Source organism: Fusarium pseudograminearum, chromosome 4 (genome assembly GCF_000303195.2).
Source record: "Fusarium pseudograminearum CS3096 chromosome 4, whole genome shotgun sequence".
Classification (NCBI taxonomy): Eukaryota; Fungi; Ascomycota; class Sordariomycetes; order Hypocreales; family Nectriaceae; genus Fusarium; species Fusarium pseudograminearum.
In genome coordinates this window covers 4,388,321-4,409,174 of record NC_031954.1, presented here as the reverse complement: position 1 = coordinate 4,409,174, position 20,854 = coordinate 4,388,321, and the positions used below count along the sequence as shown (strand labels likewise).

General features: G+C 46.0%; 9 protein-coding genes across 9 annotated transcripts, besides 2 other annotated features; 4 read left to right on the top strand and 5 right to left on the bottom strand.

Annotated features, from left to right (window-relative positions):
* Window positions 1–22: 22 nt before the first annotated feature.
* FPSE_10538 (uncharacterized protein) lies at window positions 23–656 on the top strand (the record flags this gene model as incomplete). The annotated part of the gene is made up of 2 exons (XM_009263655.1): window positions 23–103; window positions 486–656. The coding sequence occupies 2 exons, from the start codon at window positions 23–25 to the stop codon at window positions 654–656; spliced, it is 252 nt and encodes an 83-aa protein (XP_009261930.1).
* A 211-nt stretch (window positions 657–867) lies between these two features.
* On the bottom strand, window positions 868–1,574 carry FPSE_10539 (uncharacterized protein; the record flags this gene model as incomplete). The annotated part of the gene is made up of 2 exons (XM_009263656.1): window positions 868–1,373; window positions 1,427–1,574. 2 exons carry the CDS (start codon window positions 1,572–1,574, stop codon window positions 868–870), a joined length of 654 nt encoding a protein of 217 aa, XP_009261931.1.
* A 698-nt stretch (window positions 1,575–2,272) lies between these two features.
* On the bottom strand, window positions 2,273–3,253 carry FPSE_10540 (uncharacterized protein; the record flags this gene model as incomplete). The annotated part of the gene is made up of 1 exon (XM_009263657.1): window positions 2,273–3,253. The coding sequence occupies one exon, from the start codon at window positions 3,251–3,253 to the stop codon at window positions 2,273–2,275; it is 981 nt and encodes a 326-aa protein (XP_009261932.1).
* A 251-nt stretch (window positions 3,254–3,504) lies between these two features.
* FPSE_10541 (uncharacterized protein) lies at window positions 3,505–4,310 on the bottom strand (the record flags this gene model as incomplete). The annotated part of the gene is made up of 2 exons (XM_009263658.1): window positions 3,505–4,139; window positions 4,199–4,310. The coding sequence occupies 2 exons, from the start codon at window positions 4,308–4,310 to the stop codon at window positions 3,505–3,507; spliced, it is 747 nt and encodes a 248-aa protein (XP_009261933.1).
* A 1,137-nt stretch (window positions 4,311–5,447) lies between these two features.
* Window positions 5,448–5,473: a microsatellite.
* Window positions 5,474–5,484: 11 nt separating this feature from the next.
* Window positions 5,485–7,668, top strand: FPSE_10542 (uncharacterized protein; the record flags this gene model as incomplete). The annotated part of the gene is made up of 2 exons (XM_009263659.1): window positions 5,485–5,823; window positions 6,019–7,668. 2 exons carry the CDS (start codon window positions 5,485–5,487, stop codon window positions 7,666–7,668), a joined length of 1,989 nt encoding a protein of 662 aa, XP_009261934.1.
* A 1,292-nt stretch (window positions 7,669–8,960) lies between these two features.
* FPSE_10543 (uncharacterized protein) lies at window positions 8,961–9,694 on the top strand (the record flags this gene model as incomplete). The annotated part of the gene is made up of 4 exons (XM_009263660.1): window positions 8,961–8,973; window positions 9,024–9,284; window positions 9,347–9,588; window positions 9,641–9,694. The coding sequence occupies 4 exons, from the start codon at window positions 8,961–8,963 to the stop codon at window positions 9,692–9,694; spliced, it is 570 nt and encodes a 189-aa protein (XP_009261935.1).
* Window positions 9,695–10,270: 576 nt separating this feature from the next.
* Window positions 10,271–11,440, bottom strand: FPSE_10544 (uncharacterized protein; the record flags this gene model as incomplete). Its single annotated transcript, XM_009263661.1, has 1 exon — window positions 10,271–11,440. One exon carries the CDS (start codon window positions 11,438–11,440, stop codon window positions 10,271–10,273), a length of 1,170 nt encoding a protein of 389 aa, XP_009261936.1.
* Window positions 11,441–12,426: 986 nt separating this feature from the next.
* Window positions 12,427–14,108, top strand: FPSE_10545 (uncharacterized protein; the record flags this gene model as incomplete). The annotated part of the gene is made up of 4 exons (XM_009263662.1): window positions 12,427–12,683; window positions 12,751–13,479; window positions 13,541–13,954; window positions 14,063–14,108. 4 exons carry the CDS (start codon window positions 12,427–12,429, stop codon window positions 14,106–14,108), a joined length of 1,446 nt encoding a protein of 481 aa, XP_009261937.1.
* Window positions 14,109–15,320: 1,212 nt separating this feature from the next.
* Window positions 15,321–19,548, bottom strand: FPSE_10546 (uncharacterized protein; the record flags this gene model as incomplete). Its single annotated transcript, XM_009263663.1, has 3 exons — window positions 15,321–18,742; window positions 18,987–19,372; window positions 19,427–19,548. 3 exons carry the CDS (start codon window positions 19,546–19,548, stop codon window positions 15,321–15,323), a joined length of 3,930 nt encoding a protein of 1,309 aa, XP_009261938.1.
* An 854-nt stretch (window positions 19,549–20,402) lies between these two features.
* Window positions 20,403–20,430: a repeat region.
* The last annotated feature ends 424 nt before the right edge of the window (window positions 20,431–20,854 follow it).

Genomic DNA, 20,854 nt, shown 5'->3' with positions numbered 1-20,854 from the left:
ATCTTGATTATCTATCAGCATCATGGCCTGTCTGAATGAGCTGGATGTGCAGAGGTATCTTGAGATAGAGACACTGGCGTTAACTGAACTTGGTAATGGCGAAGTGAGTTTGGCCAACAAGGAAAAGGTTTTCCGCTTTGAGGCCCGGCCGTTTAGGGAGAAGCCCGCCAGCAAGACAGCCTGGATCATACCCGGAGGTCCTTTTGATGAAGCGTCCAACATCCGAGATGCGGTGTCCGCCAACATCGAAAAAGATAAATCGCTTGTTGAATGATATTCTTCTGGTATCCGATATAAATACCTTATTTATGAGACTTTTGGTGTTGATTGAATAGGCTTGGACTTTGATTTGGAGACATAAATACAAACCAAATATTTTTACTTTACCATGATCATACTGAGTGCCACGCTGTAGCTGAGACCCCCAACATTTATCAGTGAAGTTTGACCATGCTAGATATGACACCACGTGTGAAGCCCAATAGTTGAAGGCTGTTGTACCCAACGTCCAGTGCAAGGAGTGTCCATGGATGGCTTTCTCGAACATGTTCTTACCGGTTGCTTGGTTCGTGTCACATACGGTCCCAGAAACTCCAGCTACTGCCGTGCAACGTCGTCTACATGCGGAACGACCATTAGTCAGCGTCAGCACTTGATAAGACCCAATAAGTCTTAGTCTAGGCTAAAGAAATAAACAGCCTAAGGGGATGGCCTAAGCAGCATAAGGTGACCTACTGATTTCGTCCCTTATGCTCTTCAGATGCTCAACTCACGACAGCGCTTGCAACAGTACAGGAATAAACGCGTTTGTATAAGAATCGTACTCATGGGGAACATATCTTTAATCGCATAGACATTCTCTTAAAACTAAGCCTTCGGCTTGACAGTAAAGTTGTCCATCTTAAACTTCAACGTTGTTGTCTTGCCAGATGTCGGTTGAGCATACCACTCCATCGAGATAGTCCAAGTACCAGTCTGCGAAGTAGGAAAGTCCGCAACGAAATTTGCCCATGAGTCGATATTGTGTGTACCCTTCTTGCTTGGGGAGAAAATTTGGCTGGTGAATGTCTTTGAAGAAAATTGGAAATTTCCCAGTTGGTGCCATAGACCATCAGGTGCTTGAGCCTCGACATAAAGTCCAGGAATATTAGGCGATGTGTACTTGGACCCGTCCTTGGGGAGAAGCATGGACCACGAGAGCTGGAAGCGCGATGCCTTGCAGATTTTGAAGGTTTGGTAGAGCTTGTTGTAACTTGTGGGATCGTTGGTGCCAGCTGTTGCACCGACTTGAACAGCGTGGTTACTTTTATAACCACCAGTTACGACAGCTGCACTACCAAGTTGTGCATATGTGGGCTTGAATACCCAAGAAGCTGAGGCTCATTAGCCCTGTCGATCATATTCACAATCATGGGCAATGACTTACTCAAACTGGACTCAAAACTGGGGTTTTTGAGTGAATTTGCAGGGGTAGTACAGGCTCGCGCGTCGAGTGAGCTGAGACCATCAGCGGTAGGTGCGGCAAATACAGTGGCAGAAGCCGCTAGCCAGGAAAGAAGAGCCTTTGCGATCATGGTTACTGTTCTGTGGTAGACTGATGGCCTTTGTGAGATAAAAGAACAGTAGGATAAACTGGTATTGATGAAGCCGAAAAGGTGGGGAAATTACTTTCTTTTTATAGAATAACGAGACACAACCAATGCTCTGTAAAAGCAAGCATCTTGTGTTGAGAGTTTCGATAGTTCTCAAGTGCGCCGATCTAGACCCCTCAGCCGCACTGTCTAGACTGTCGTCTGGAGACTAGCAGGGATTTATTCAAGGGAACCCTGGTATCTGTTCTTATCGATTGGTCTGGTTTCGGAATGTTTGGAGAGCTGAATTGCTCAGCAGATGCAAATACTTCAGCTCTCTTCCGTAGGTGCCGATGAAGGATGTTGAAGCCCAGCGTCCACAAGACATCCTGGAGTTCTGGATACCAAGCAGATATCTTTATTCGGCAGACAAACTCTTCTGATAGACGTCACCGCTGAGAGGATGCATGGAAAGCTACTGATAAGATGATTAGTGAGACTTAACACCTAAGAGAAATGACTTTGTTGGGAGGATGTGTGCAATCAATAAACTGTACTTAACTCCCAGCAGATAATAACAATTTCTAAAATGACCAAAACGACTGCTTCTACTGATTCAGCTCAATTCTCCCAATGTCCTAAGTCCGATTATCAAAACCATAGAATCATACAGGTGAAGTATTTCTCCCCTGGCTCGCTCTCTAGTCTTTCACGAAGCTGGCTGTTTCTTTCTCGCACCATTCCCAGAAAGCCTCTGCAATACCACTTCCTCCATCTTCCTTGGTCTTCAAACTGAGCAAAAGATCCTTCCTGGGACCCGGATGCCATTTCCCCCATGGCACACCATACCGACCACCGTCCTCAAGCTTGATGTCAGTGCTCAAACCGGCCCAAAGCTCTGAATAAGCACCCTTTATCGGTGGATGCAGCAGTACTCTGATGGGTGCCTTCAGAAACCATGGAACACGGTCCCAGATGTTGGTCAACAGATTTCCTGGGTTCTGGGCAATAAAGACGACTCCATCTGTTCGCATTCGACGATCAAACTCGGAAGCAAGAAACCAATTTCCTGTTTTGGAAATAGTGTAGTTCCGTGATAGATCTCGGGATGGCTTTCCAGGGTGAAGCTCCTCCAATGGTATCCCTCCTGGCGGTGACGAGTCTACCATGCCCGAGGCGATAAAGATGACTCTTGTCGACGGCTCAGACGACATACTAGCTGTGTGCTTCAACACAGGAAGTAGTAGCTTGGTAAGAAGGAAGGGTGCCAGACAATTAATGCCCATGTGGGGTTCATATCCTTGGACAGTAACCTCGTCAGGTGGTGCGTAGCTTATGCCAGCGTTGTTCCACAGCACATCCAAACGAGTCTCTTGTTCCAGGAAGGCAGAGGCACAAGCTGCCACTGAAGAGAGATCATTGAGGTCTAGTGGGAGATAATTGAGTTGACCAGGGCTGTCGGGATGAGAGGCTTGAATGTCCTTTATTGTCTTTGCTGCTTTGTTTGCGGACCGACAAGGGAGGTAGACTGTGCCGCCCTTGGAGTAGAGTATGTTGACGAGCTCCAGTCCAACTCCATTGGTTCCGCCAGTGACTAAGAAGACCTTCCCATTCAAAGATGGTATATGTTCTTCCGTGTAGGTGGGTTTCGATGGAAATAGTTGAGTGAAGGTCGCGCTCATGGTTGTGAGTCGGTGGGACAGATTCTTGGAAGGCTTGTTCCTTAGGTTTATGGAGAGCGAGGTACTTGTTGGTAATGGAAGGTAGCTTAGCTTTATATGTTTTTATATTAACCGATTGCCTATCTAATTCATAGCATACAGATACTCCTTTGAGCAGTCTGACATGCAGGGTTGAGACCTGGTGAGATAAAGGTACATGTCAGAACGCAGGGATGTCAGATTTTACCATGTCGGAACCGCGCGATTAAAGATCAAAAGAACAAACCACTATCCACATCTTTATACAGTGCATGTATAGTCAAAGGCGGCTCTCCCCTCTGAGACCTCCAAAAGTTACTCGTCCGCACGATACCCGCGTCCATCAAAAACCACCACCTCCTTGCAAAGTCGGGAGTAACCTCCCAGCCCATTGGATCCCACGGCACCTGGCCCCAAACCCTTAAATTACCACTTCGCATGTCAGCCATAAACTCGTCTTCATTGATAACCGATACGGATTGGAGCAGTTTATCCCGTAACGAAGCCCACGGCAACATATCCAAGTAAGGCTTGTGCGGAACAAGCTTTTGCAGGTCGGTTGGGGCTATAGTTGATGGAAGTTCTAGAAATAGGGCTTTAATATGGAAGCCTGGCCGTGGTTGGCAGTCGAGGTTGAGACATTCAGCGATGACGGCGAGAGCGGCACAGGCGGTCATGTCTGCCAGAATGATGAAGTGACTGTCTGCCAAGGGACTTGTGCCGAGTGTGTCCACCACAACTGTGCTTAAGTCATGTTGAGTGGAAGATTGTCCTTGGTCAGGGGACGGCATGGCATCTCGCACAGAAGAGGCGTCCGTGGTTACGCTTCCCGAGTCGAATTGTGTCATGGCTTTCTTTTGTCGCATACCTTGGAGCAACCATCAGCTACACACCTCCATTGCAGCGGGACAATATCTGTGTACTTACGCCTGGCCCGCTGAGATAGCCTGTTCTGGATCCGCTTACGCTGAGTAGGGTCTGGGATGCTTGTCCAATCATCGGCAGTGGACTTCATAAAGGGCTTCCAGTTTGTCTCCATCTTGGATCTATGCAAGCAGATTTTGAAAGAGTGATACCAAATAATGACAGTTGCAGAGATGAGTTGACGTTCGTCTCACTGGGAGAAGAGGCTTGGCTGAGATATTATGATAACCCCGTCTGTTTCTGACCATTCTGACAGTGGAGCTTGTCAGACTGCATAACCGAGATTGGCCATTTCAAGGTTGTCGAATCAGAACACGAACTGATCCGCATTTAGTTAGTCGCTTATGCTCCTGTGCTGTTCAAAGTCCTGATCTGGAACATTTAATACAAGCCTATTGTTAACACCTTGACCTCAGAGCATCAGAAGAATTGCCTGCTGGAATGATGGAGATCAAATCAGTATGTAAACTCAGAACAGCCACAACTTCCCGGACGCCGACTTGAACAGGTAGACTAGAATCAGAAATGATACGTTGCTGTTTAGCAATGCTCCTGTGTGAAACCATACACCGGTATTTCACAAGTATAAAACAATGAGACAATAACCCGCCATAGAGAAGAAGAGGGCATAGCTCAAAGGTGCAGTGTAGATAGAGCTTTACCATTCCCTAGAAATAATTGTCAAGAGAAGGATAGAAATATAAAAGCAAAGGATATAAAACTCTGTATTTGAAGTTGTGTTTTCTTCAAGTGATTAACTTTATTTGTTAACACATTTCATGGTCATGAGATTTGCAAGCTGTGCATCCACCTAGAGGTAATAAGATATCCGTAAAATAGTATTCTAATCTCTAGAAGATTTCGAGATGAAGTTAATCCACAGTAGGAAGTAATAGAGGCGTGGTTTAGCTGTACTAGACTTGTCTCGTTTGTTAAACCAGCCATCACTCCAGGGTAGCCAATACAGTCATCAAGATCCACCTGATACTAGGGTTTCCATCTTCAATTATACTTTTTCGAGCATCATGACTCCAATGCTCACACGGGACCTGTTTTTTTTCTTGCCCTGCCCTAATATAAGGTTCAGTTAGACATAAAATGCGCTGTTCACTTGCTTCTATCCAGCTTCATCAAGATCCACCTGCTGCCTAGACTACCCCTGCACATGTCTTTGGCTCCAACAAAATGCACGGTCACTACACGAGTATATAACTCCCTTCCTTCTCCGTTTACCATCCCCAACCAGATCAACTCCCTTCTCTTCTCTTCTCTTCTCTTTTGCTATCATCATGTCAGCCTCCCCAATTGCGTATCCAGGCTTAGGCCTCGATATTCGTCACTATGACCAAGATACAAACGGCGAGATCTACCCTATGGGGATTCACTCCAGCTGCATCGGATCTGAGTCTGAACTCCTTCTGGTACGAGAGGTTGCAATGATGATCGTTATGAACGAATTGACCGATAAGCCTGATTGGCATGTCAAAGTCTTTGACGAGACAATCGCCGAAAAATGGATTGAAGAGGCTCTCGCACTTCCTACTGAGCCTCTTTATCATGACATCGTCCCATCAGATGTCCGTAGAGACGTTCCCAAAGTCATCCTCGATAGGAAATGTCTTGAATTTGTGAGTCGTCTCCTATCATCAGGGTATCAGAAAAGGTATCCACAAGGGGCATAAGGGATGAAATTATTAGGTCATCTTATGCCTCTTAGACTATGCTCTTTAGGATATTTATTTTTATACCCTAAGGCTTAGGTCAACCTTTCTGCTACCCAGAAGCCTATTTAGTCTTGTCCATCTCCGCTCACGCCTTGCTAGTGTATCCAAGAGCTACGCGCAAAGGCCAAGTTCTTTGAGAAAACCGGTCTCGTACCGACGCTAGACGCTAGTGCTTCTGTCGTCAAGGCCGATGGCTACATTGACGAGTCCCTGCGTCAAAGCCTCCAAGCTGCGTTCACAAAGCTCAAGCTAGAGCAGAAGGATGACCCCGACTGGCACCCCAATTCCAACGAAATGGTCCAGAATCTTGTTCACCCTTCTCTCTATCCGCTCGTTTACGGTCGTTCTCGAGTCTTTCGTCAAGAAGTCGTGGGTGTTGAGGATGCCATCGACAGATGGAGCGGTAAAGGAGAGGTTATACCCAAGCCCAATACCTCATATTCAGCCCAAACCCCCTTCCTCGTCCGTATGGGGGGCGTCCAAGTTGACAACTCCAACTGGTCCGATACCTATCAGTGGCTGCCATCCAATGTTAGCTTTCAGGACGATGGAAGCGTCAAGTTCACGAGCTATATCAATGGGCTCCATCCCACCAAGCACCGTGAGATTTACGCAACTATCGAGAAGCTGATTGAAAAAGCGCTACCGGCTTGGGATTTTTCCATTCCTTGTTATCGCGTTCGGAAGATGGTTGGCGCGTGCAGAACAAGGCCTCGATTTAACAAGCCTCAGACTCCCGATGATGAAGAAGAAGCCAACTGGAATATATCGCTCGACGATGTCCCAATGAGAGATAAACTCAGAGAGAAGGACGAAGACGACGATGACAGCGACGATGAGGTGTTTTCGGACGAGGAAGAGCAGCATCATCACGACTGGAAAAAGATAAGGGAACCGATCCAGCCTGAGGCACCAACGTTTAAGGCTTGGAATTATGGTACCAAGCCCGGCGAGTCTCTCCGGGAGCGTTTCCAAGACCGAGGCCTCCAAGTCATCGTCAAGATGGCATCGATCGAGCTGACCCCAGACAAGCCCGTCTTCCCTGCCGGAGGATGGCATGTTGAGGGCCAGATGAACGAGCACATTGTCGGTACAGCTCTTTACTATCTGGATTCGGAGAACATGACATCCAGTTCCCTTGCATTCCGCATGCAAACAACCTATGACCAATGGGACCTCCAGGAAAAGGTAGGCCAAGATTCCTACTCTTGGCTGGAGCAGGTGTATGGCACCGACCTAAACGGGGGAAGTTGTCTACAACAGTATGGAAGAGTTGAGACCAAGGAGGGAAGATTACTCGCATTTCCCAATGTCTTCCACCATTGTGTTTCGTCATTCAAGCTGCAGGATGAGACAAAACCGGGCCATCGTCGATTTATTGCGCTGTGGCTTATCGACCCCCATACTCGGATCATCAACACGGGCAATGTGCCGCCACAGCAACACAGTTGGTGGATGGAACGAGCTTTCGGGAACACTGAGAATGTTCCCATTCCTCATCCTATTGCGACACTCGTCTCCGAAGCTGCGCCTGATCATATCGGCATCCAAGCTGCCGTTGAAAATGGGAGGCCTTTGCCTAATGAGCTGATGGAGATGGTCAAGAGGGAAGCCGGTGATTGTGTGATGCCCATGTCACTGCAGGAGGCCAAGGAGCATCGGTTGAAGTTGATGGAAGAGAGGAGCCGGTCTCAGACCGAAGTCGATTCGAATTGGAGAGGTGAGACATACAGCTTCTGTGAGCATTAGATATGACTGAGGTAGACTGTTTCCCATGAGTGGGTACACCTCAGGCTATCAGAAAAATTGACCGTTGGAAGCATAAGAGACAAAAGTAGTAGATCAGCTTATACTATTTAGACTATACCTTTTAGACGATTTATTTTTGTACACTAAGACTTATGATATGATATCGTAGGCCCTGTTTATATCATATCTAACTTATTTACTGTTGAGCTCAGATCTCTGCAAAGACCTAGGGATAGGGTTTCCATCATAAATCATACTTTTGAGCATTATGACTCCAATGCCCCTCTGCAAAGACGGAATGAGTCAAACATCCAAGCATCCATATCCTATCGAAAAACGTTCATCTCTACAAGGTCCGTTTGATATAGACTCTTTTAATTGCCTCTGCAACAATCCCATTACCTAAAGCTCTCTTTACCCTGTACTCCTCATTTTGGCAAGCCTCGACTATAATATAGATGATGGAGGGGTCGAAACCAGGCTTTGTGATAAGAACTCTTTCGTTTCTTTCCAGGACGTACTTGTGTTGTCAGTCCATTCTGTAATTATTACATATTGAAAAAGTGTCCGACTTGTTGTTCTCAACTTACTTCATTTATGTTTGTGTGGGATTCAACATAAGACTTCCAGTGCTGTGCACCATCTTCTGTCATAGAAGTACTCTAATACGAATTACTACTGATTAGCTATTGCTGAATGGAAACCCACATTGAACATTAGTTTCTCTTACTTTAGCTGCTGAGGCCGTCATCTCTTAGTTGCGCTTGACAATATTGGAGGTGTAGCAAGACTGACGAGTTCATCGGAAGCAAAAGGTGTTTGTTTAGTGTCTTCTGAAGGTGGAAGTTGCAAGTGACGTGCCCTTGAAATTCACAGCTTACCAAGAATGCAATGGCAATATGCAACCCCGACACGTCACCATGCTTGTGCATATCTGGCCACCCTTTCAGCTGTGTGAGTATCAAGGATGTACATAACATGATTTTACGGATTGAAAACAAGTCTGCCTGATGCTATGCGCATGACTTACCTGCAGGTAGGCTGTCACAGGATTTACAATATGACGTGTGTTAATTCGTGACATTGATCACGTATTGCCTCTCAGTGCAATTGGTTTGTTATTCAGACCACAACATGTGTAGAAATACGAAACCAAGCATTGCCAATGAAATACATATAAACATGCATGACTTTGGAAATGGTTGACGTCACTGAGATGATATAGGGTGTACAGACGTGAAGCTCTCATCAATTCGGTACTCTTCTTCCTGCTAGACATCAGTTTCGCCACCATGACACGACTAGGTAATACAGTTACATGCACGTCTCATGATGCATATTCTCACAAGCCACAGTAGAGAGTTACCGCCGGGGATATCCGCAGTTGGCAGCATTCTTAACCCTCGATGAGTACTTCACTATTGTGAAGAGGTTTGACTTTCTCCACATGCGAAGTATCGTGGAGCAACAAGATCGGCTTGCAGAACTGGAAGCCCGGCTTCATCAATGCGACGACGAAGAAGGGATTCAACTGAACCTCTCAAGTCGTCGCCAGGACGGGAATAACAAGCGTCGTGAACTCATGAAGGAGGTTCACGACACACTCAAACAATATGGTATACAGTCTTGTCCAAACCACAGCGACCTGATAACTGACACGGGCTAATTCATCTGACAGATGACTCAGTTACCAGATTTTCAGAATTACTTCGTTTGCCTCAGGCCAAGGAAGATCACAAGAGAAGTGTTCATTGCTGGATGCAAGGGAACAAACCATTGGTCAAGTCTGAGAGCATTGTCTACGACAAAATCCTGGAAGACAATGACTATATCGCTCTTGCGTGGAAGGCAAATGACAGAACTTCGCTCGAAGATATGGTGGAAAGATTGGTTCGAGCCTTTCCGAATCTCGTAAAGCGAGTAAGTGTACATGTAGTGCTCCTACCATGCGATACTAATTACCAAACCATAGTTCCGAATTAACAAGGTAAACTCGAATCGTTCCGGTTCTACAGCTGTCAGCTAATTTACCAAATTAATTGCAGAATAAAACACATAATAGATCCATCGTTCTCTTACCCTCGACCTTTGCTAGCAACATTGTCAGGCTCTTTCTCACAGTCTTTACTCCTTTGTGGCTAATATTGCCCACCTTACTCCTTTACAACATTCAGAGTCGAACAGGACGTGCCTGTATCTTTGTGCTTTTTACGATTTGGACATCATTTATAGTTGTTGTAACCACAAACACAACAAAATCCGATCTGGTCTTGGCGTTGGTCACGTAAGTTATTCCTAGATTGGGGCCATATTTATTTTGGATTGGCATCAGCTCACATTGACTTGATATAGATACACAGCTATGCTCGGGGCTTTTATAGCTAGTGAATAATGGCAGTAATTCATTGAAGAAGATTTAAACATGGTAGGAGAGGCTTCACTAACTCTGGGGGTAATTGTTGAACGTAAAGGTTATCAGATGCCCAATCACTCGATCATATCACACATATATGTACTCAACTCAGATCCTCAATCAATTCATCATCAAATCAGTCTTTCGTTTCAATATTAATCATAATTAATAACACATGATGAATGATCCTTATTGCATAAAGAAAGGATTAGCCGTCAACCACTTGATCTCTGACCCAATCCATTGCTCACGCCAAGGTATAGCTGGAAACGACCCAAAGCTTTCAGTCGTCAGTGCCCCTGCTTTCATGCCGTGCTCTATTGCAATCCCAATGTCTAAGTCGAAAAATCGGGGTCGCAAGTTCAGGTTTGCTGGTGTTTTCATTTGCCGTAGTATTTCGACAGCGTACGCACCAATGAATGCGTCACTTGCCCCAGTCTCATCCACAAGCTCTTCGGACCGCCTCTTAGCAGGATAGAAAAAGGTGCGTTGACCACTATTGTCATTTGCGTCTGGCGGTTCCAAGTAAGAAGCAAGTACACCACGGTGACCAAGCGTGATAACCACACAACGGGCACCTTGCCGATGGAAGTCATCGCAATACTTAGAGTATAATGCCTGGATGTCCGCGATAGACGTCATGCCATCATCAAGGGCGAATCCATTCCTTGGTGCCCTTATCTCGCAGATTGCTTTCACGCAATGGTGGTTCAGAATAAGATGATCGACTTGGAAGATCTGGGGATGTTTATAAAGATTGCTGGCGCGAGTGGAAACTGGAGCAGAGTTGAATATGATTGGGATCTGCTTTTTGTTTGCATAGTCAATGGTTCTCTCGACGGTGTCTTGAGGGATCTCCAGCTGAACTAATATGAGGTCCGCTGGGGGACTCTTGTCGAGCTCTTTCTCCACCAGCTCCCAGGTTAAATATCCGTTCGCCAGAGCATCATTGGTGATTCTAGGCGTTCCTTGCATATCGACGTAGATATGGGCGTAGCCAGTTCTGACTCCTCTAGCCAGGTGTACCCCCTCAACGTTGACGCCATTGCCCGCCAATGCGTTTATAATCTTCTGGCCTCTATTGTCTTCATCTTCACCGACCATGCCAATCATGTGCACCTGAACGTCTCCAATGGGACTGTTGGCATCGGAATGGCTGGAAGATTCGGATGATCTGTAATGGCAGGCTCGATAAACGGCTGTCGCCTGGTTGACGCCATGCCCTCCCGGACACGGATCTATACCAGCAGTGTGTGGAAAAGAAGCATGTTGCCAATTTCCGTGGTGTGACTCAATCCGATTGATAATATCCCAGTTTATAGAACCCACGACTTTGATACAGGAGTGTGAACTGGACATATTGAACAGAGATGATACGAATAATGAGATGAGGGACTTGTGATACGACCAAGTAGGCTAAGAGACTTGAGGATTTCGCTACTAAATCACAGTCTCTCATCGAATGTGCACCCTGGCGTTCATATGTTAGTCTTCTGATACTTCATATCTAGTACCTTGAAGTATTGTTGATCGGCTTGTCCTCTTCCCAAACGGCCTTGTAAATGCATCCCGAATATTGCAATAGACCTTCTAGGCTCATCGGTGATTTCCTATTCCGTCATGGTATCAATGTTCCGGGGCATCACGAGTGACCCAGCTTGCGCATAAAGACTCCAAGCTGGACACATGTCTTTAGGTGACAGAATGACTTGTCACAGACATTGTAAGCACTAGATTGATTTGTCTCGCACTGGTAGCTGTATTGAGACACTGATGTCTGTGGCTGCATAATTGGTTGGGCGATGTGTGAGACGTGGCATCACGAGACAGGACAGAACTGCACTTCCCCTCGTTTAACACAGGCAGATGGGCTTTGAAAACACAATAAATTACAGCGTGGCTGGAAAGCCTTTCACTTCATGGCTTGAAATCATACCCTTTCAAATGATAGAAGTATCCCCTACAAAAGACGTCGCCACCATTCTTGTGCAGTAGCTTGGAAACGCCTAGAGTCCGTTTACTGCTACTATTGGGCTCTGCACAAGGCCACCCAATATTGGAAACTCGTACGATATCTGATTGGCACGCTTGCCTCATTTCAACCCTCTGTGATCGGCGCCTTGTCAGGAATAAGGTACTTCCTTGAACTAAGAATTGTCATCATCATGATTTTTCGAAAGCCGTAAAAAAAGTGTATCACTGTGGAAGGGATATTAGCTTGACTTTTGATGTGCTTACGTGAAAGAACATCGCTGCTTACTAAAATGTCATCATATTGAACTCTGTCAATTGTTGTCTTCTTGAACCTCTTGAACCCTCTAATTATTAACAAAGTCAGTACTAAAATGGAGCCTCGTCTGACTCCTACAGCCTTGATAGTCTCATGGGCTGATAGCCCTCCTTTGGAACCACTGAGGAGTGTGCTACGGGAACAATTTGGATACAATGCAATTCCTTTACAGCTCCCGGAACATAACCGTGAGCAAGTGTTAAAGAGAAGTCTTTCAAATGCCCTGATCACCCACTCGAGCATGATCAACCCTTTCATCCTCTATTTATATGGTGACAGCCTCAAAAGGCAAGGTCAGTCACGGCTACTACTGTAAGTTGCTCGTTCCTATTATTCCTGACGCCACCAGTGGGAACTGATCTAGGTTTGGCATGTATAGGAAGAACGGTGACAATTCTGTGTTCATGGACTGGCTGAAACTGCGACAAGAATACATAGACAAGTTGGGATTTAACATACTTGTCATACTCGACTGCAACCACAAAGTCGTGCAAACAATGATGGATCGGTATCCCATACTCGAAGATGACATGGATCCCCAGTCCAACAGCATAGTCCAAGTTCTAGTTGCTCCCGAGTTTTCTAAACAGAATGGAACACCATTTGCCCATGTGCTGACCGATACATTGAGGGAGGTAACAATGTCCTCGTCATCTGCAACTATCGATATCAGAGACTTTGTAGCTGAAATCCAAAGACGACTGGAGCCGAGTTCCTCTACAGAGCCTTTTAGTTTGCGGTCTACTCGAGAGAACCTGATGCTTACAGCGTTCTCGCACGAGGAACAGGTCATCAGCGACGACATATGGCATTACCCACGTATTAGCAGGAATGCATCAAATTATGTGCGAGTCAGCGTGTTACCAATCACCTGGGCCAAGGTAGACGGCTGGGACGCTGAATCTGAGCTTACGGAGCTTACTGATGTTTTCGAACATCACTTTGACTTCACGGTGGAAAGGGTAGTCAAGATACCCAATACTTCTAATGCACACTCTTATCTACAGAGACGCATCAATGAGCAGATCAAATGGGTGGGGCCCAAGGGCCTCTTGATAGTTCTTTACAACGGCCATGCTAAGCGAACAAACGGGGGCATGATTCTCTTGTAAGTGTGCAATGCGCTGCAATAGCCGTGTGTGCTTTCTCACTGACGTTGATTTTGGTAGTGGAACCAGTAATGATGTTCAGGGAGTGAACTGGACGCAAATTACACACACGCTGAACATTGCAGATTGCGACGTTGTCCATGTGCTTGATTGTTGCGACGCGTTGAGTGCAACAAAGGGCAGCGAGACGGTGCAAAGTGAGATAGCCAGAGAGGCCAACTTGCAGACAGGCGACTCTGAGTACCATGGAAAGAACGAAACACTTGCTGCAGGGGCTAGAGAGGAACGAGTCCCGGCTGGTAAAGCCTCGTCAATGAAGGTTTTCGCCGAAGTGCTGAATGAGATGGCTGTGAAAAACATCAAAATCACTATACATTCATGGCAGCAGTGGATTGTTGCAAAAGTGGGAAGGGTTCAGACACAAAATGGTGACTTGAGATATGCAGAACCACATTATAAGATGAATCCTCTGCGGTATGTGGAACAAAGTATAAATTTGCAGGTACGACAACGGCGCTCAACAATATAATAAATTCTATGTTTTAGCAGAAATACGTATGGGAAACTTCATAATTAAAGCAGAAGGGATCCCAGTCCTGCATTGCGACTGAAGACTCGTGACATTTAGGTTGACTAGGTATCTCTGCTCAAAAGTATGATTTATGATGGAAACCTTATCTTCAGGGACTAGGTATTTCATCCAATGTGACCCTTGCCCGGTCATGAGATACCAATCTAATAATGAAACCGGAAATCAAGCCTTTTGTTCCCTTCACCGGAGTCCTGCTGGATCTTCTCCAGTTGTTCATCTTCTGAGAATGACTCCCACAATTTATCTCGTGAAGCATTTCTCCAACGGTAGTAAAAGATTGTTCCACTGTAAACACACATGTTCCAGCCCACGAGCCCAAGCAATACTGAATTTCCTGTACGGTACAAGGGAAGGTCGTTTTGGCGGTAGACATTTGATCCTATAATGGTGCCAACTTGGACTGACATGTTGTAGAGTGCTGCAGACACTGTGCGTGAACGGACCGAGTTTGAGTTTCGTGAAGCCAGCCCAACGAGGATTGGGTGTGTCAGTGGAGATGATACGAGGACAGTAATCATCCCATAAACTGTCCAGCGTGGTGAATCGATAGAGTAAGATGTGCGGAGCCATATAAGGCTGGGAAGAACCCAGATCATGGGGATAAAGCCTAGCGCAACCACACGCTTGGTCTTGTCTGCGAGCCAGGCTATACTGATCATGGTAAACACTACATAATGTTAGCGGTGGAGTCAATACTACCATGTATCAGGTGCAACGTACTGGTGAAAACTTGAGAAGGGATGCCTTCATTTGTTAGCCATGCGCTGGTTAGACCATTTGTTTTTTCAACCAAAACTCACCCCAGGTATTGCCTTTTACGGGTTTCCTTTTCTTTTATGATTTCGACGTAAGAGGTTCACTGGCTTTACACTGTAGATGACCCTGGAAAGAGTTGATAATTCAAATTATGGGTTCTTTGTGAAGAGAATGTGTCCAACTCACTCTACTTGCGTTGAAATATCATGACTATAGGTTAATATTTGACGTGCCATTGACTGTGTGAAAGCTCGGGCCACGAGCAAAGTCCACTAGATTTATTGGTCAGCATTCCTGATGAGTGATCACCCATGGCTCGTGGGCTTGAACTTCAGATCAACTCCCTCAAATTATCCTTGTAAGATATTTTAAGATAAAGGTCAAGCATAAACAAATTGCTGACAGGGATAAGCATGTTGATAGATAATAATTACTAATCGAGATTTCTGGAATGTTTGGAGAGAAAAATTAATCAGTATTTCCCAAGAAAAACTATGAAATCCAGTTGCCTTTTTTGATAAGTCGCGATACCAATTCTGCCCAGATGATGCTGGCGCCCTCATTTCCAATATGTTCCCTAAAACAGATCTGTAATGAAAGCGCTTGTTCAAGGAACTTTATGACGACCCGATCTTCTACCTCAGTCTTCTTGTTCCTGGCAATTTGTATTGTCTCCTTCTCGATTGTTGCATCTCTTTCGACAAGCACTCGCAATATGTCCGCATGGCCTGCCATGATTGCTGCTTCCATTGCGTTGTTTTTGTTCGAGTCAGACGTACGTCTGATATTCAATTTAATTTTTGCCTCTTCAGTAAGTATCTTGACGATTTCCATATGCCCACCTTCGGCTGCATACAAGAGCGGGGTTTCATCGTATTTGTTTGTTGCATTGACGTTGGCACCATTCTTGATCAATATATCCACTATGTCTGCATGTCCTCTACGGGATGCATAATGCAGAGGGGTCAAACTCGCACCATTCCTCATGTCGACAGTTGCCCCGTAACGAATAAGTTCACTGACGATATCAGTTTTCCCTACTCTGGAGGCCCAATGTAAGACTGTTTCCGCGTCATTGTTTAAGATACGTTGATCAGGATTTGCGCCTTTCTCGGCAAGATAGTTAATGGCGTCGATGTTTCCGTGTAAAGCAGCTAGGTGTAACGGTGTCCTGCCTTCTCTGTCCTTCACCTCAACACTGGCACTGAGGCATCGAACAACAATAGACACAGGGTATCTCTGAGTAATCGCAAGATGAATTGGAGCCCTGCCGAAATTATCTGTTGTCAGTTGATCCGCAGGTTGACTAGGATGCGAGAGCAATTTCTCTGTGATCAGCCAAGAGTTCTCCATGGCTGCAAGGTGTAACGGCGTTATTCCGTCAACGCCTATCGCCCTCATGTTAGCACCTCCTTCAAACAGTTCCTCGATCGCACTCCAGCTATCATGCAATACAGCATAATGTAGTGGCACCCAGTCGCGAATATCGGCAGCATTCGCATTGGCACCATTTTGAAGCAAATGCTTGACCCAATTTCCTCGTTTTCTTAATGCTGCATAATGAAGAGGCGTCCAACCTAGAATGTCTTGAGCATTGATGTTCTTTTCTGAAATGGCTGGCAAGTCCTGATTGGAGTCGTCGGGCCAAGTCGCAATCAGCTGATGAAGCTCTGTGAACCCCATGCCTTTCATCCCTTCGTTATTTACTTGTTGCATCGCTGCAGCATCGAAAATGGAGTGGCTCCAATCACGACACTGTCGGGAATAAAGCTCACGAAGACTCAATAATATTGCTGTGTGGCCCTCTTCTAGCACTGACCGTAATTGGCGGTATGTCGCCACTGCTTCATCGTGACGGATGATATCTTGATCGAAGTAATCCAGTGGCAAGTTAGTGATCACGCGAATGTAATCAACTAGCATTGCCACTGCTTTCTTGTAGAGATAGCTGTCTTCGGGAAATGTTTTGGCCAGATCATATAAACGTCGATACGCGTCCCCTGCTTTCTTCCAGTCTAGCAGTCTTTCTCTTTGCTTTGCTTCGCTGACAATCATTTCAACGATTGCATTCAGCTCTCCGAGTTTTGATTGTGAGTGAAGTGGCGGAACAATGGCAAAGTAGGCATAGTGCAAGTCACCAAGACCTGACTTTTGAATGACCTGTGCTAGTTTTGATAAATTGTCCCCATGAAGTCTAAAATTGGACCATTCTCGGGAATCTGAAGCTCTGACTAGCTCCATCACTGAGCATTCATCAATGGGTTGGCTCATCTTATCAATGGCTGCCCAGATGAAGGCGTGGAATATATGCTTCGCATATAGCTTTTCCAAACTGTCGTGCGATACAAGCTGCAGACACTTGAGCTGGTTACTATCCTGCTCCACGTTGGTCTCCATGGGCGTTGTCTCAGTGGATGGCTGGTGCTGGTGGGCAGCAGAGTTCTTGTTTGAATCGTCTGATCTCCTTGTACCTACAACTCGCCAGGGCTCTATGTCAGCATAACTTTGTTGGATCTCCCACAGCTTGGGCGCATCTGCTGGCATCCACCAACGCAAAGCCCGGTCAAGCTCATCAGTTAGTTGTCCCAGTTGAATAAGGCCTCCTACTGCCTGTGAGCTCGCCTTTCGAAGCCAAGCATCATCTTCCATATCCAATGCATTCAAAGACACGTTTGACTTTTCAGCCCATGTTTGCCGCTTCTCGTCAATTGAGTACAGCCATAGCGATAACACTGACTCAAGTTCGTCGACATGTGAGACCCACTGCATTTCTTTACAGTCCAGACGTAACGCAATTTGATGTTTTTCTATGCCCAAATCCACTTCAAGGATCCATTCGAAAGGATTTGGGACGTTTGAAGGAGCCGTATTAGCCTTGGTAATCGGATGTAACATATTCATTGTCGACTCGACAGCTGCTGCAAGATATGAGGCTTCTTTCGATGCTGTACCTCGCCAATTAGCTAGTCGACCCAGATGCCTTCGTATGTTCATGACTTCCTGGGCCTTGTTGTTCCCTCGGGCCACAACTAGTCCATTATGGTCTGATATCCCGGTCGTGTCGGATTGTTCTGCTGTGGTGATATTTCCCATTGCTTTTCTGCAATTTCCATCCTCATTCATCTGAACTATCCATGCTCCACCCTTCGATAGTCCGAAATCGAAGACGTCCTCTCTGGGCTGAGAGTTGACATGTGAATCAGGACCCAAGCTCCCTAGAGCAATGGCAAGCGTGTCGAGCTCGAACCCTTCACTTAATTCACGGTTATGAATTGTGTCGATGAACCCTCGACGAACCAGGGCTCTGATCATGGCCATGATTATCACCGCGATGAGCTGGCCAACAGACGCTGACCAATGCATCGCCCGCAACCCGACGAACTGAATGAAAAACCCAGCCAGACATATCGCCGTCGCTGCAACAGACAAATTCGTTGATTCGACCTGCTTCAGTTTTGATGATTGCTGTGGACCTTTTCCACTTTCGGGTGCCTTTGGGGTGCCTGTGTCTTCATCCCTTCTCGACACCGTGATTACATGTGGACACTTCTCCGGATACAAAGCGAATGACTCAAAGACTTGGTCACTAACGGTTTGTTTTGGCTGTAGCCAGACAAGTTGTGTCTTCCAGTTGTCTACCGGCTTGTATCTGGTCTCTCCAGTCCTTCGGTCAACAACGTGGGCACAGAGTAGCATTCCAAGCACTAGAATGATTGTGCCACCGCTCGAGAAGGGAAAAGCATAGCCTTCGACATATTTATCGTCTTTTTTGAACCTCAAACTTGGGAAGTAGGTGATAAACCCAAAGTATACAAGTACTCCGAGCTGTAGTATGACACCAAAGCCAGCTGCAAGATGCAGATGACCCCGATCAACTTTATGGCAGCGATTCAGTGTGATGTTGGGAGCTTCGACTGTAGTGTTTCGCAGTATGATAATGTCCGATGCGAAAACGTGTGGTACTGGAGTAGTTTGTGGGGTTTCTTCGTCAGTGGAACAAGCATTAGTCCAAGTCCTATACCATGGCTGTTTCTGCTGCTGTTAGCTTCCCTTGCTACCAGAAGTATTTTGTCCCCGCCAACTCGCCCGGTCTGATACGCTGGGTTCTGTTTCTAACATTAGCCATGGGCCGTCTCCTTGTATCAGTAGACCACATACTCTGTTCTTGGACCAACTTTTTGTCAACTGCTTCTTTCAGTCGCATAATCCTTATTGAGGTAGTGTTGTCGATTCCCCCCTTAGGTATCAGGCAGAAGAATTCCTTTACCGGTGCTAGCCCTTGACATCGCACTACATCGCTACCGTTCCACAGTTCACAAGTCTCGTGTGACGTAGACGACATCAGTTCCATTTCCACAGCCGACGTGTTTTCCCTTGACCTTCCTATTAGTGCTTTAAGCCAGGGTGGTCCACCAACCCGGATGGCGCTAACGATGGTGGTGATGATGCCAAGCGGAGCCATGGCCAGGATGATACAATCAGACCAGCCCATGGATTGACTGAGAAATTGCATGGTGACTCGCTCTCCAAACAGGGCTAACAACCTGTTCCACTGGCGGTTAAAAACATGCGCGTGAGGTGGATATCATGATTCTTACGGAGCCAAGTCTGAGAAGAGGTTGTTGCTAAAATCATCACCAGAATCCGCTTTCACGGATGCAGGGAGCAACAACAGCAAGACAAAGGCATAGTACCCTTGCAACGACATTGCCGACAACATGGTTTATTTGTGGACCAATGTTGCACTTACTTTATGTTCAAGTCATACTATTCGGAAGAGTCCGTAGAAACTCAGGGTACGCAGGGTTATATGCTCAGATCAGCACAGTTGAAGGCACGGATCGCCAGTAACGAGTCAGTTAACCCAACAAACAAGAGCCGACATGAGACATGCTTGGCAGTTGTCAGCCATAAACGGAAGTGCTTGCGCTAACCCACAGTCCCCGCAGTCAGCCAGGGTTGGCTCTGCCGAAGACTGGCTCCTTGCCTTGGTTATGTAGCTAGCCAACCAGGGGCCTGGTCAGGGTCCATCGTTTTCAATATTGAGACCAACGCTAAGCCCTTTCAGCGGCTGATGGTACGATAACATTGACTGCAACTGTACAGAGTAACATCCGCCAAACGAATCATTTACGGTATTACTGGCAACGTGCCGAACAATGAAATGGGGAAATGAATTGTGGTTTGATCGACAGCCTGACATGCAGTCAATGTAACCAACAAAAAGTCAACCACCTGCGGTAAGTAGGTATGGAGTACATACTGTAGCATTGAATCTGGCAGTTACGGCGGGGTTATCATCTCCGTCATATGTTTTTCTTTACGAATTACCGTTTGTGCTTCCCGATTTCACGTACTCGATACTGTTTTCCATGGTAATTGGGATTGCCAACGGTGTACGAAACTCTGCTCACACGGCCAACGTAAAGATGGAATAGGGAAAACTTTTATGTCAAAGTTATTGAACATGAACCTCGGCACAGTTGCAAGTATGACATCGCCTCGCTATCAGCTACACCGGGAGCTGTTTAATTGAGACCTACATAACTTTGGTCTCTCGTTAACTTCTGTTACTATTTTGTTTTAAAAAAAAATTTTTTAAGAGAGTTCTCTATCTTATGTATAGAAGAATATTCTTGGAAAGCTTCACTAGTCAAAACAGATAATTTACCCTAGACATTGCGTATTCACAATTCGAGTTACAGGATAACAGATATCCACACAGGCCATTAGTGATATTAAGCTACTGGGTTAATGCTGTTTCAGGTACGTCTTTTTCCTTTGTTTAAACAAAAAGACAAAAAAAGACGAGACGACACTGATATATCTTGGCAGCTCACAAAGACCATCAAATCTGGCCCGTAGCAGCCGTAGTCCAGGATGCTGGCATCATCCCAACCTGAGACAACGCTAACCGGACCGAACGATGCCTCGATGGCAGGAAACTGTGGGTATTTGCTTGGCATTATACCACCGTCTCACATCCAGTGTCTTCAAGAGCTGCAAGTCAACTTGATTGCCATAAA